Raw genomic sequence first — 12680 nt, 5'->3', positions numbered from 1 at the left:
AATCATTAGACACTAGAGCATTTATTTCCGAATTTGATAACTTAAGGTGTTACATGTAAGGGTGTGTGGTGCTCCCACACACTTAAAGGCAACAATTAAGTACTTTCTTGAAATATTTTATTGTGTGGATGAGTCAAGAAGCAGGAATTGCTTGCCTTGTTTATAGGAGGAGTTGCAATTCAGGAGATTCTCTCACTTCTGGAGAGCATTTTTGTCTTTTGTGTGACTTCTCAAGACACATGGACTCTCTCGAGCTGCCTGGTTGGACAAAAGTACCTACTTGGGAGGAAGGGTAGTTTGAAAATGCAGTCCCTAAACTGAATATTCAAGACCTATACTCTGTTAACTCACAGTCTTTTGGTATTTTTATATGACTTCACCATTACTGTAGGTTTGATATTTTCTTTCAATAGCTTAAATCTAACATTGTTATAACTAGGCAGATGGACGTGCTTGAGCCTCTGTAGTAAGGCATAGGACCCCCAAAGATAATGGTAGCTGGAGGTAGCTTGCTGGGAGAGGTCTTTGGGAAGAGCCAGGAAAATCCGAGTGCAACAAAGACATTTCCTAACTTGGTGCATTTTTGGAGGCCATTGTGGAGCAGGAATTCATAGCTCAAAAGACTCTGACAGGATTAAGAGAATAGAAAATCAAAGTGTTGCTTGATAAAATATGGAGGGAATTGGTACAGACTGTGCTGAGGTGAGAGGAAGCTATGCCAAACTAAGTAAATTGAATTAAATTGCCTCACAGATATATTACTGACCACTTTAAGCTTGTCAGAAACTGACAGATTTAGAGACAAAGTCATGTCTTGGTTGTTGCTAGTTTTGTATTTGAAAACACAGCTAAGATTGTATTGAATTACTTTTCTCTCATATCCTTTTCATGCTTGCAGTTCAGAAACGTGGAGGGCAGAAAGATACAGGAAAGGGTGCTTATGGAAATAAACTGATTTTATTGTAGATTTATTGGTAGCAATAGCAATAGTCATCACTTCCTCTTGTCAGAGCTATATACTGGAAAAATGTGAAGACAAAGGGTACAGGTAATACTCAGAAAGTACCTTTTTTTACATTGCTGAGTTTGATCAGACAGTAATTGACCAGTATGACAGTGTTTTCTTTGAAAAAATTTTCTGTAGAGCTGGCCTCATCCAGATCCAGCAGATAATGAGTAAGAGCCAGAAAATCATTGTTGCAAATGCCTTTCTGTGCTTTCCTGCACCTCTACTGAAGCCACACTTATGGGCCTCTCATTCCTGTGACTTACCAGAACGTAATCCCTACAGCTCCACAGGGTTTTGCTACATTTATTAACAGAATGAGAAAGCACAAATATGCTGACTCTGCCGTTGAAGAATTCCCTCAGCTGGAGATCTCTGATACTCATCAAGGTCCTCATCATTAGAAAATCTGCTTTATTTCTGCACCGTTGTCCCTCGTGTCTCCTATGTGGTTAAGCTGCCCCACAGCTGGGAGTTGTTCATTGTGTCGGAAGTACCTGGCAGCTACCAATATTTTGAGAGCTAATTCTTTGCCTATGGTGGCAGCTGCCCTGATGCTAATAGGTAGATCAATAACATGTTTGCTGCTATGGTGAGCCTAGAGAAAAATTAATCCCTTCTTTCTTGCTTTTGAAGCAAGTGATTCTTTCTTAATCAGCAAGATAATGGGTAACTGAAGTGGGGCAAAGAGGGTGGTAACACAAGCTGCAGTTTACTAAGAGTCAGTACCAGTCTTCAGCCTAAAATTATTGGTAAGACAAGCCAGACCTAGCTGCTTTTGCAAGCAGAGCTGTAGATTTGTCATAAGGCATTGATGACAAAGTGGTTGATGTGTCTTGTTGATGTCAGTGGTGAGACTGGCAGGAGGAGAGATGTGCTCCTACATTCTCATGTGGTAGGCAGAAAATCTAGGACTGTAGAAGATCCAATGGGTTATTAAGAGCCTCATAAGTCACATCAAGTTTGGTGTGAAAATTTGATTGATTTCTGGTTTGTGTTTGTTCTTTCAAAAGAAGTTTCTGAACCTAGTGTCCTCAATTGTATTCATGTCCATTTGTTCTTTTTGCAGCTTAGCTCCTTAGTTTAATAGTTCCTTTCCCTGCTGTTCCTCTCCCTCCACTGCCATCATGAGGCCATTTTCATTCTATAGGTAACTTATTTTTCTGGCCTCCTGTCCTTATTTCATCACTCCTTACTATGAAGTAGTAAGTGAATCTACTCTGCCTGGTCTTGTTTGAATTCTTCTTTCCTGAGTACATGATGAGAATGTTATACTTGTGTCTCACCAGCACCTGAACAATGATATTAATGTCTGTGTCTCTGGTGTAGAAATTTCTTAACTGTAAGTCCTAGGAGGCTTGGTCTTAAACAAGAGAAAATCCAACAATCAGTCTATATAAGCAGAGGAGAGCTGTGATCAGACTACTTGAAGTAGAAAAACCCAGTGAACTAGAATTATAAATGTGTTTCTGGAACTAAAGAGGTAAATGCAAAATGTTTGAATTTGTTCTGCCCCAAAACTAGTGAAGCACATTATTATCAATTAAAAGAGAATATCCTGTTGTAACAACAACAATTTGAACTGGTGTTTATAGTGCTTAAGTATAAAATTGAAAAAGCTTTCATCTTGTATAGTTCAGGGGTTTAGTGAATCCCATGTTCCTGTTTTTCGAGGTTTGTAAACTGAATCCATCCAGAAATATGATCAAAAGGCATATGATTGAAGTTTGCAGATCATGGAAGCAACAGATAAGCTGAATGTTGAACTGTTAACCAAATAAAGCAAAGTAAGAACTAGAGAATCATTTGAAGTGATTAGTAAGAAATCAATGAAAACAGACAAAAATGGGCAGTGGGCTTCTGGAATTTGCAGAGGCAGACAGTATTAGGAAGATCAAAAAGCCAAATTCATGGACATCAGGTCCACATTTATGGACATCCAGTAGCTGCTCAAAATGCCATACTCTCCAACAACCCTAGTGTAATGGTTCCTTTGCACCATGCAAAGGAAATTATTTCAGAAAGTAGCCCTTCCAGTAGCAGTCCCAAAATCTATCTCCTACTGCCAGTCTGAATACAGGGCTGGGTGAGCTGCTGGTCTGGCACAAGGGCAGTTTTTAATCTCCTAGTGTTCTCTGCCCTGTTCTTTCTTTCCTAGATTCTCTGCCTCATGGTGAGTAAACAGAGTATCTTGTCTTGATATCCAGGCATACCTCTCCTATTTTACTGAGGAGACAAGATGACCTTTCTTGGCCATATTTCCCACACATCATTTGCTCTCACCAGTGCTTTAAAAGGTTCATCAACTTTAAATTAGTTATAGGTTTTTTTCAGGGGTTTCTGTGAGCCCAGCCTCTTACTATCATCTCCCATTTTCCTGTATTTCTTTAGTTTTTCATGCACATATGATAAGTCTTTCCTAGTAATTCATCTTCACTGCTGGTGTGCTTTCAAGGCTTCTCTCATGGTGTCCCTCTGGATGCCTCTGAACTGTGAGTTGGTTCATAGACTCAGGGAGAAGAGCAGTAGGCTCTCCTTGTGCAAGGAGGTGTGAGCATTTCTGATTAGGTACAGCAGCCTGTGCCACATTCCTTGCTCTAGGGCCAATGCCAACCTCATTGGACCAATGCTTATACTCATATTAATGTTCTGTGGCATGCAATGTTTCTCCCTCTGTTCAAATCTTCATTTAATCCCAGCTTGATCAAATGAGATATACAGCAGCTAAGTCACATTAGAAAAAATTAGGCCATCAATCCATTATTAAGCAGGAAAGTATTTTCTATTCTGTATCTGCCCTCGAGGTGTCTCAGAACATTCCATGGATGATCTGTCCTGTGTATGAGAGGGCTGGGGTTGAGGTGCTAAACAATGCATAGAGATGCTAAGGAATCTGTGGTAGTGTTTTGGTTTTTTTTCTTTTCAAGTATTGGTTTCCAGCCTTGCCATTATCTAGAGCCAAGACCTAGGTGTTTGTGACTGCAGTCTTTATGGTTCTGTTGGTCAAGGTGCTTTTGAAAAAAGTCTCCCTGTCCCTTTTATGCATGTAGCTACTATATCTAAGAGGCAGCAGCAGTTCTGTAGTGTTAAGGCAATTTTCATGAGGTGTAGGTAATGTTCCTTTACCTGTACCCTAGCAAAGATCAGTTTACACTCTTAGGTATATTAATTAATTAATGCATCTAATTAATTAATTAATATATCTAATATAAATATAAATATATTCTACCCAGCACTCTGAAAATTAAAAAATCTATTCTCAATTTTTATTGTGTAGCTCTCTTTCTTAACCACGATGCTTGCCAAAATGACCACCTTTTGTGTATGCTTATTCATCTCCTTTTTTAATCTTTATCTTGAGATCCTTCATGCAGGTTGTTTCACAGCATCACAGAACACCTGATGTTGGAAGGCACCTCTGGTGGCCCTCCAGTCCAATCCCCTATTTGAAGCAGCAACAACTACAGCAGGTTGCTCAGGACCTTACTAGTCAGGTTTTGAATGTTTCCAAACATCAGTTTCATTGTTCAATAACCCTTACAAAGTTCTTAGTACCAAATGGTAACTCTTTCAGATGTGTCCAGTATAAGAAGGAAGACAGTGAAGCATCCAAAATCGTTAGCAGATTGTAAGGACCTTGGCCTTAGTAACTAATTAGCTTTGGTGATTGATCCAGGAATTAGTGATATCTTTGCAAAGGCATGACTTGGTACTAGAAGGAAAAAAATTATTCCATTTTTTACTGCATTCTTGAAATGTCCCATTTAGATGTTTGCCTTCTCACCTCATTCCTGCCTCAACATGTCACATTTGCTTTGGTGCAAGAAGGAGTTAATTCAAGGCAACTTCTGCAAGCTGCTGCAGATAGTATGAATCAAAACCAATTTTTTTCCAATGGCATTGTGCTTTGAGCCTAAGCTGCAGAGGAACTGGCATGCCAGGAGTAGAAAAGAAACTCTCTGTTTTGTGCACACTTAACTTCCAAACACAGTATCTGGGGTACAAATCCAATTTGTATATGAAATAATGAGTTGCCCAGAGGAAGTAAAGAGTAATGACTGTATCCATGGACAAAAAGAGGTGGAGGGCACTGGATGACATGCATGGCCTCTGCCTGTCCTTTCATGTTACTGCTGCTGACTCCCTGCACTAAGATGACATGTGTGTTGGTGCTCTTTATCTGATGACTTGTTTATTTTTTGTTTGCCTTCAGTGGCTAGATTAACATTACAGCCCATGCTCTTGGACTGCTGTACATCCTTTATAAATTGCTTTAAGATGGTTTAGTGTGATAAGACGATATAAAAATTGAAGTCATTATTACTGACTGTATCACCAGGGGAATTGGACAGCTGGCACTGATCTGTAAGAGACTAATTTCCACATTTTGTTATTACATTAACCCATAGGATTCCTCTTGGTTTTGATTTCAAAACAAGTTTTCATAATCAAAAGGTCATCCTCCATAGCGTGTTGTGCTTGGGAGATGTTGAAGGGCAGAAAATACATTAACCCTGTCATTTTTTATCTGATTAATAACATCTTGCTTTGTGAACAGCTAATATCCCAATATTTTGCCTGGTGTTTTATCAAGATCCCACTAACCACTTCACAGAACTGCTTGTAAGGGAAATCTAGCAACTAGTCAATGGTATATGTTGCTTGATTTGAGACAAATACTGTGCACCCCTTTAAATTCATGTAATTTATCTTAAATTCTTAAATTAAAATAATCATAACAATTTGGTACTCATTGCTGTTTTGTAAAGAAAGAGATTGGGTAGGGGCCTTATCTTTCTGTGTTGAGTAACACTTCATGATGGGCTAAATTGTACCATTCATCTGAAATCCACAGTAATGGTAGCACAGGGGCTGCTGTGTTGCATAGGGAGTAACTTGCTCTTTGCTGTCATCTTTTGGTTTCAGAAAAAAAGGCTGAGAAATCAAAGATGGGATTTTTAATAATTAAAAAGTTCTTACAGTCAGAACCTAGAGGAGGTGAAGAGTTGAGTCTGTGAACCAAATGTGCAATTTACCAAGATGATATCACTGGGGGTCCAGTGTGATTGGCCGGTGCTGGCCAGGGTACCTTTCAATAGCAAATGTAGAATCATGATGTATTATATATGCATAAGATACGTACAGAATCACAAATCAAATGTAGAAACAAGGGAATTAATTAGTCCCTTCACTGGGAATCAAGGGTCAGTAGAGGGCTGCAGGGTACTGCACTGCCAGCTCACAGCAGAGGTAAAGACCAAAGAAAGGAAGTTTTGGTTTTATTCCTAATGTAAAGCTCTGTTTGATGCTTTGGTTCTATTTGGTCCAAGTACTTCCTCAGCCACTGTGTTGCTTTCCTCCTTTTACTTATAGCATAGTAATGCCCAAAAGATGGAGTTAGAGTTCCACCAGCAGAATCTGGGGAGCGTGAATTGTTTGATTTTTTAAACATCTACAGTAGGTATGGAGACCGTGGTTCAACAGTAACCTAATGGTGAAGATGAATCTTGGAATGACTGTCTGCAAAGACCATAGGCTCCTTATAATTGGGCAAATGGCTTTTTTATTGTTGGTCAAACATCTTTTTCAGGAATGATTTAACTACAACTGATAGTGTGAAGGGAAATCTCTGGCTCTTTCTTCTGTTTTGCTGTGATAGGTTACTGTTGAGAAGGCATTGGAAGGGTGAACCATGAAGTACAGGGCCCTCCTGGGAAACAGTGCTATGGGCACTATGGGCATGCCTGAATTGCATCAGTGTTCATTATCACTGTATCTTAAATTGATTAAATTGGTAAAATTCATTTTCATCGGTGGTTTCTTGACAGTAATGTTGATAATTGAAAAGAGATGAGGCTTTAGGCACCAGGACCGCTTGTAGACTTCTAGGGTATATACTGCCTGTGGGAGACCATCTGGCACTTAGGAACAGCAATTGATTGTCTAAAATGGCACAAGGTGCCTATTTTATGTGCTTAAATGTCTCACAAAGCACCAAAACAATACCAAAAAAATCAAAAGAAAGGGGGGGAGTGGAACATAAATCTCTGACAGTAAGGAAATATCTAACTAATGAAGCAGTAACTTCTTGGGCTGAGGTATTTCAGGGCTGAGATTTTTTTTCTGTAGCAAATTATCCTGTCAGAGAGAGAATTTTGCATTAATGGAAAATCTTGGGTGATTTTTCTTTTTGCCTTTTGTATCCAGGCCGTGCTTTGCTGAGACTTACTGACAAAAAGCTTGAACGAATGGGCATTGCCCAGGAAAGCCTGCGACAGCACATTCTGCAGCAAGTCCTTCAGCTGAAGGTGAGAGAAGAAGTCCGAAACCTCCAGCTGCTTACACAAGGTATGAAAAATAATTTTGATACAGACAGTTATTGAGCTCAGGTAGAAGAAGTTTGCCTGAGGGCATAAAAGGTGACGACATTCTCCCGCATGAAATGATGCGTGAAAATGTCTCATAGATTCCACATGCTTTCCAAGGTGGGAACAAAAGGTAGAATAATGCATAAATGGAGATGTTCAGCTGTCTGTTTTGCATGATGAATAGGCTCCATCTACAGCTTGATGGTAGTCTTACTTAACTGTCTGCTTACCAAGATGAAAATAATTACATATAAAGGATACAAGTAGTGAACATGCTGTCTTTACAGATATTTTACATTTTGCATTGATTGTTTACTTTCAGTGTTAGATAAAAGAGTAATCTCTGTAACCCATTTTATGGTAAGAGCTATCAGTGGAGAATTACCTGTTAGACTCAGTTTTTTGCAGATGGCTGATTCCTTTTTCATGTTGGAATAATTTTATTGGCTTGAATAGAGTTGCTTCTAATTTATGGTACTAAAAAACCCACAAAACTGAGCTCAATATGAAGTTCTTGATTGGCAGACAGGGAAGAGAGAGTAACAAAAAAGCTTGTACATATTTTCCAAATGAGGTTAAGATGATTTATAACAACTTAGGTTATTAGCTGTCTGTTAAGGCTTTTTAACAGCTGTGGTAACATGGAAGAAAAGCAGTCATTATGGTAATAGTGTAAAGCAACATTTAGACATCTGCAATACTTTCTCAGTGTTGGATGTTGTCTGGTAGTCCAGTGAGTTAGCATAAGCTGCATACCTCTGTGGTATTTTGATTTAGTGCTTGTTATATGTCACATCATATGAAAGAAACAGAGTTCTTCTGTACATGCAGTGTATTTTTAACAAAATGTCCTTCACACATGACAGTTATGTTCCTGATAAAGCCTTGCTTACTGTGTTTGGGGGAGAACTCTTTGGTTAGCTGTGTAAGCTGCATTTTATCTGAAAGAGCCAATATCTCAACTGAATTGTTCCTTCAGGCTTGGTGTTGTGTGGATTGAGATGAGGAGCTTTACAGCTCCTTGATTTTGCCATGATCTGTGAGTATGACCTCACCTCATCTCGTGTCACATCAAAGGCAGTGCACATGCTGAAGCACCAGGGTCGTCCCCAGAGGTTTAGAACTGATCATTGTCCCTTTATCCTTTCATCTATTAGCCCTACATCCATCTGGTCAGTGTTGGCTCGTTTGTCTCTTCCCCTGCATCTGGTGGTGCTGGAGAGTCTGCCAGACTGTAGAGTTTGGTCACCAACCCTTACGGTTTTAGGCCTGCTTACAGAAATTGGGATTTTATTGATAGGGGACAGTGAGGACCCACTAGCTATAAAATTGGGTCAGTTGGTCACCACAGTCCAGATAGGTTTCTTCAGAAACCATGTGGATGGAGAGAGTACTGTTACTTGGTCTGATGGTATCAAGCATGTCATCATATGGTTTATGCAAACTGGCACAAGCACACAAAAAGATGGCAGTCTGCAGCTCCTGTGGTCTTCCCCCACAATAACACACTGGTCATTGCACTGCTCTTCAGCTCCACTTCAGTCTTCTTAAGCAGGGCTGAAGCTACAGGGCAGCACAACAGTCCACACAGGAGTCCTCTCTGCATCCGCGCTGTGTCAGTCATATGATCCCAGAAGAGGAGGACAGTGGGTGATGGGATGCCAGCAGTATTCCTGTCCTTTATTGCCTCATTTACACCAAGCTGGAGTATGTGTCTATTGAAAATGCTTGTTTGCAAGTACTAAGGATAAGATCTAATTTCTCAGCTACAGTGGAGGCTGTAAAGCTGTGTGCATGTCAGCTGTTTTCCAAAACTGGTTCTGTCCCTTTGCCCAGTTTCCTTTAACTGTGTCCGCTTGTATTCTTATTATGGTTTATACATTCCTTATCCAGTTTGTTACTGGAGTAAGTTTTTCTAAGTGCTTTTCTGGTTTGGAGGACTTTTTTTCTCTGAAAAGTAACACACTTGCATGCCAGCATTTTCTGCCTTTTGGAAATTCCAGTTGCAAAATGCAGGTCACAGTGTAGCTATTGCTACACTGTGCTTTGTTGTCCTCAAAAATGTCCTCCAGAAGAGAGGGGGAAAAGCCCTGTGTCTCTCAGTGCACAGCTCAGGAGATTGATAAGTGAAAGGATCCATTAAAACCCCTTTCTGGATTAATTTTGCACACAAGCTGAGTTTCAAGCAATGAGGTCCTAACTCAGAGCCCATTAATGTCAGCAAAAAGACTTCCACTGATGTAGTTCATAACCCGTTTGAAGCTGCAGTGAACAGGAAAAGTTTTTAAAATGCATTATGTAATACTTACCAGATATTTTAAGTGTTTTTGTATTCTGTTGTCTGGAGAGAAAGTTAACCTCATTTTAAAAACTCAGTAGAGAAGTAGAATTCTTTTCTACTCCTGTTTGAGGATATGGCTTTAGACTATTTCTTTCTTCTTCATTCAGGATACACAATCCAGTCTGTTCTGGGGATCTTAAAGCCAGAATAGTATGTGTTTTTGTATTTGAAGACTTGTCTTGAGTTTTAGGGAGACTTCTTTGGAGTAAGGACTGCCTGATCAAGGCTATTATCAGCAGAAATGCTTTCCAACCTCCACCAAGAAAGAAGGGCACAGGCTCAACCACTGATCTGTGCTTTTTTCCCAGTCTTAGTGATGTTGAGGAACTAATTTGAAAAAATAGCTTCCAGTGTCTTTTGGGGAGATCTGCACACTGTTGGAAACACCATTATTGTACTGTTAACACTGTAAGCCTGAGTTGAAAGATCATTTTTTTGAAAAAGCCTTACATAACTACACAAAGAAGTTATTTTGAGATTTTTCAATGCAAGTCCTTCTTTTGGCTGGCATAGAAGGACTGTCCTCAAACTAGTAGAACAGTGCTATATGATATGGGTGATTCTGAGCAAAGTATCCACAGACAGCAAGCAGTCTTCTACTAGGGCTGAGCTTAAGAAGCATTTTTGGATGTGAATTAAATGACCCCTCCTAAGCTCCTCTGTGAGTCTCATATAGGGAAACGTACTGCCAGGCCACAGAATGCCAAGTTTTCTTCAAAAAAAATTTCCCTTAGCAGAATGTGTTAGAATAAGGCTTTATGCTTCATTGAAAATCATTGCAGCTATTGATATTATTTCTTCAGTAAGTTTTCTGCTCATGCTACACTTGTGCTCAGCTATTGAAAAACATATGTGCCCAATGATAACAACAGTAAGACCAGGTTTTTTTTCTTCCTTCTATTTTCAAAATAGTCCCATTCAAAACCTATTATGGTACTCTGGCACTGTACTCTTCCAGAAATGGAACTAAAGGGCCTCCAAAAATGCATGTCACCTTCTGAGGAAAGTTGAAGAAAGAACCATGTATTTTAGTGATAGATTATTCACTGGGTTCTAGAGTAACCGTGTAACAGAAAACAGAGTCTATGTGGTGGGTGAACTAGGACCCTGAAACTCTCCTTGCTGAAACATACTAGAAGCATTTTTACAGCATTGTCAGCCTCTTAATACCAGAGTAAAGGCAGGCTTGATCAAAATTTGAGCTGTTTGTCACTGAACCCTCCTAAGTGTCAGGAATATGATGGTAGTTCCTGTTTACCTTATCTGCTTCTTCCTTGTGAATGTTGAAGCTAGGAGGAACCCAGGTATTGCTGTTCCAGCTTGTATCACTGTGCCTCTCTGGCATTTTCCGTAATCAAAGCCTTCAAGTGCTAGGCTTAGTCCCATCTTCTGAACTACCATGTGTTAAGATCTTGCCTGGAGGGGTGGCTCCAGTGCATAGCATGAATTATTGGGAGTTACACACCTGCCTAAAAAATTATTTGAGTGGTCAGAAAATTTGAGAACGTGGGACCTTGCAAAGTGCAGAACTGGGAGGAGAAGACAATTGCAGCTTGCCATCCTCTTGCTGTGTAGGCTTCAGAGATAGTGTGGTACCTGAACTGCTGGTGCCTACTGTCCTTCATGTCCCTTGAAGAACTGTTGTTTGAGATCAGCATATTTCTTTGTCATCTCTGCAAAGAAATCAGAATAGCTGAGGTTTGTGATTGAGGGTCATCCTGTTTCACTTCCAGGATGTGTTATATTCTTTCCCAGGTACATTCTGGACTCAAGGTTTTGGCACCCAAGGAATCATGAGTTCCTTCCACCAGAAATACACTTTTTATTGTCTGCAAAACCCAGCAGATGTTGCCTCTGTGAGCACCCCAGGTAGGCAGTGTGTTTGCCTTCCCAAGCAGCTGGTGGGGGAAGTGTGTAACAGTTGAGGAATCTCAGTTTCATGTCCCTGTGGTGGGGTTCAGAGGCGTGCAGCACTTGAAATGCTGACTGTCCTCTTACCAGGCACCCGTTTCTTTTGTTTTCATTGCCTTGATCTCACCTTTTTCATTTCCCTAACCCTGAAGCCTCCAGCTTGTCAGAAAGGGTTTTTCTTCCTATAGCACAAATTTCTATGCAAATGTTTCTTGCATATGCTGCATACATGGCATCTGTCCAAGACACAGAAAAAACACTTGATATTTCAGAAGAGCTCCAGCAAACTTAATTCCCATCTGATTTTTTTTGCTCTGTGCTCTGGCTATGCTTAAAAATCTCTGTGAGACCTTGTGAGCTGAACACAAAGTGTAGCACAGAAACACAGAAATTGCCCAAAAGTAGTAGTTTATCCCTTATCATAGCAGAAAAACCTATGATCCAAGACACAACATGCTAAATTGCCTGATTACAGGTAAAGAAATCTCAGCCTTCTTCTCAATATTGTTTTATTTTCACTGAATATCGATATCCCTTTTACTCTTTTTCATTGGATGCCCTATTCTAATGTTCCACAGTAGGATTCATAACACTGGTGCTTAACACTGATCTTCCAAGACTGTGAAACAATTCTGGTACTATCCATTAGACTACAAAAGAGCAGTCTTTGTTGTGTTTTTCCAAACCCCGCTCAAGGACATTTTCAGCACTTAGACAGGACGTAGGCTTTGGAGTCAGAAGCTGTGGTTGTTTCTGAGAGGTTTTTCAGACTTTAGTCATCATTAAGATTTCAGAAAATCAATTTTTTTGAGGTTACAATTATGCGCTGAGGGGTTCTTTATAGTTTTTATTTGTTTTAGCTGAAGCAGAATATTGTATGTGGAGTGTGTATCTGAGCACAGATAAAAATGTTAAAATGCTTGCATTGGTGATGATAAATATCAAATTCCATCTCTGGTATCAGTTATTTGAATTTCATGTGGCTGGTTTCTAACCTGAAGAATATGGTTTGCATCACAATCAATGGTCCCTGATAGACCATTGAATGACTATG

At 39.9% G+C, this 12680-nt stretch overlaps 1 protein-coding gene across 5 annotated transcripts in view; it reads left to right on the top strand.

Annotated features, from left to right (window-relative positions):
- The window catches only part of SAMD12 (sterile alpha motif domain containing 12), a 169377-nt gene that overhangs the window by 71664 nt on the left and 85033 nt on the right, over window positions 1-12680 (top strand). For all 5 annotated transcript variants that reach the window (XM_071738252.1, XM_071738250.1, XM_071738249.1 and 2 more), the window contains exon 4: window positions 7214-7354. In XM_071738252.1, coding sequence (XP_071594353.1) covers window positions 7214-7354 — 141 coding nt within the window. The remainder of the gene's footprint in view (window positions 1-7213; window positions 7355-12680) is intronic.

The sequence above is a fragment of the Heliangelus exortis genome, chromosome 2 (assembly GCF_036169615.1).
Source record: "Heliangelus exortis chromosome 2, bHelExo1.hap1, whole genome shotgun sequence".
Lineage (NCBI taxonomy): Eukaryota > Metazoa > Chordata > Aves > Apodiformes > Trochilidae > Heliangelus > Heliangelus exortis.
Note: the sequence above shows the minus strand (reverse complement) of the source record. Positions and strands in the feature narration are given on the sequence as shown.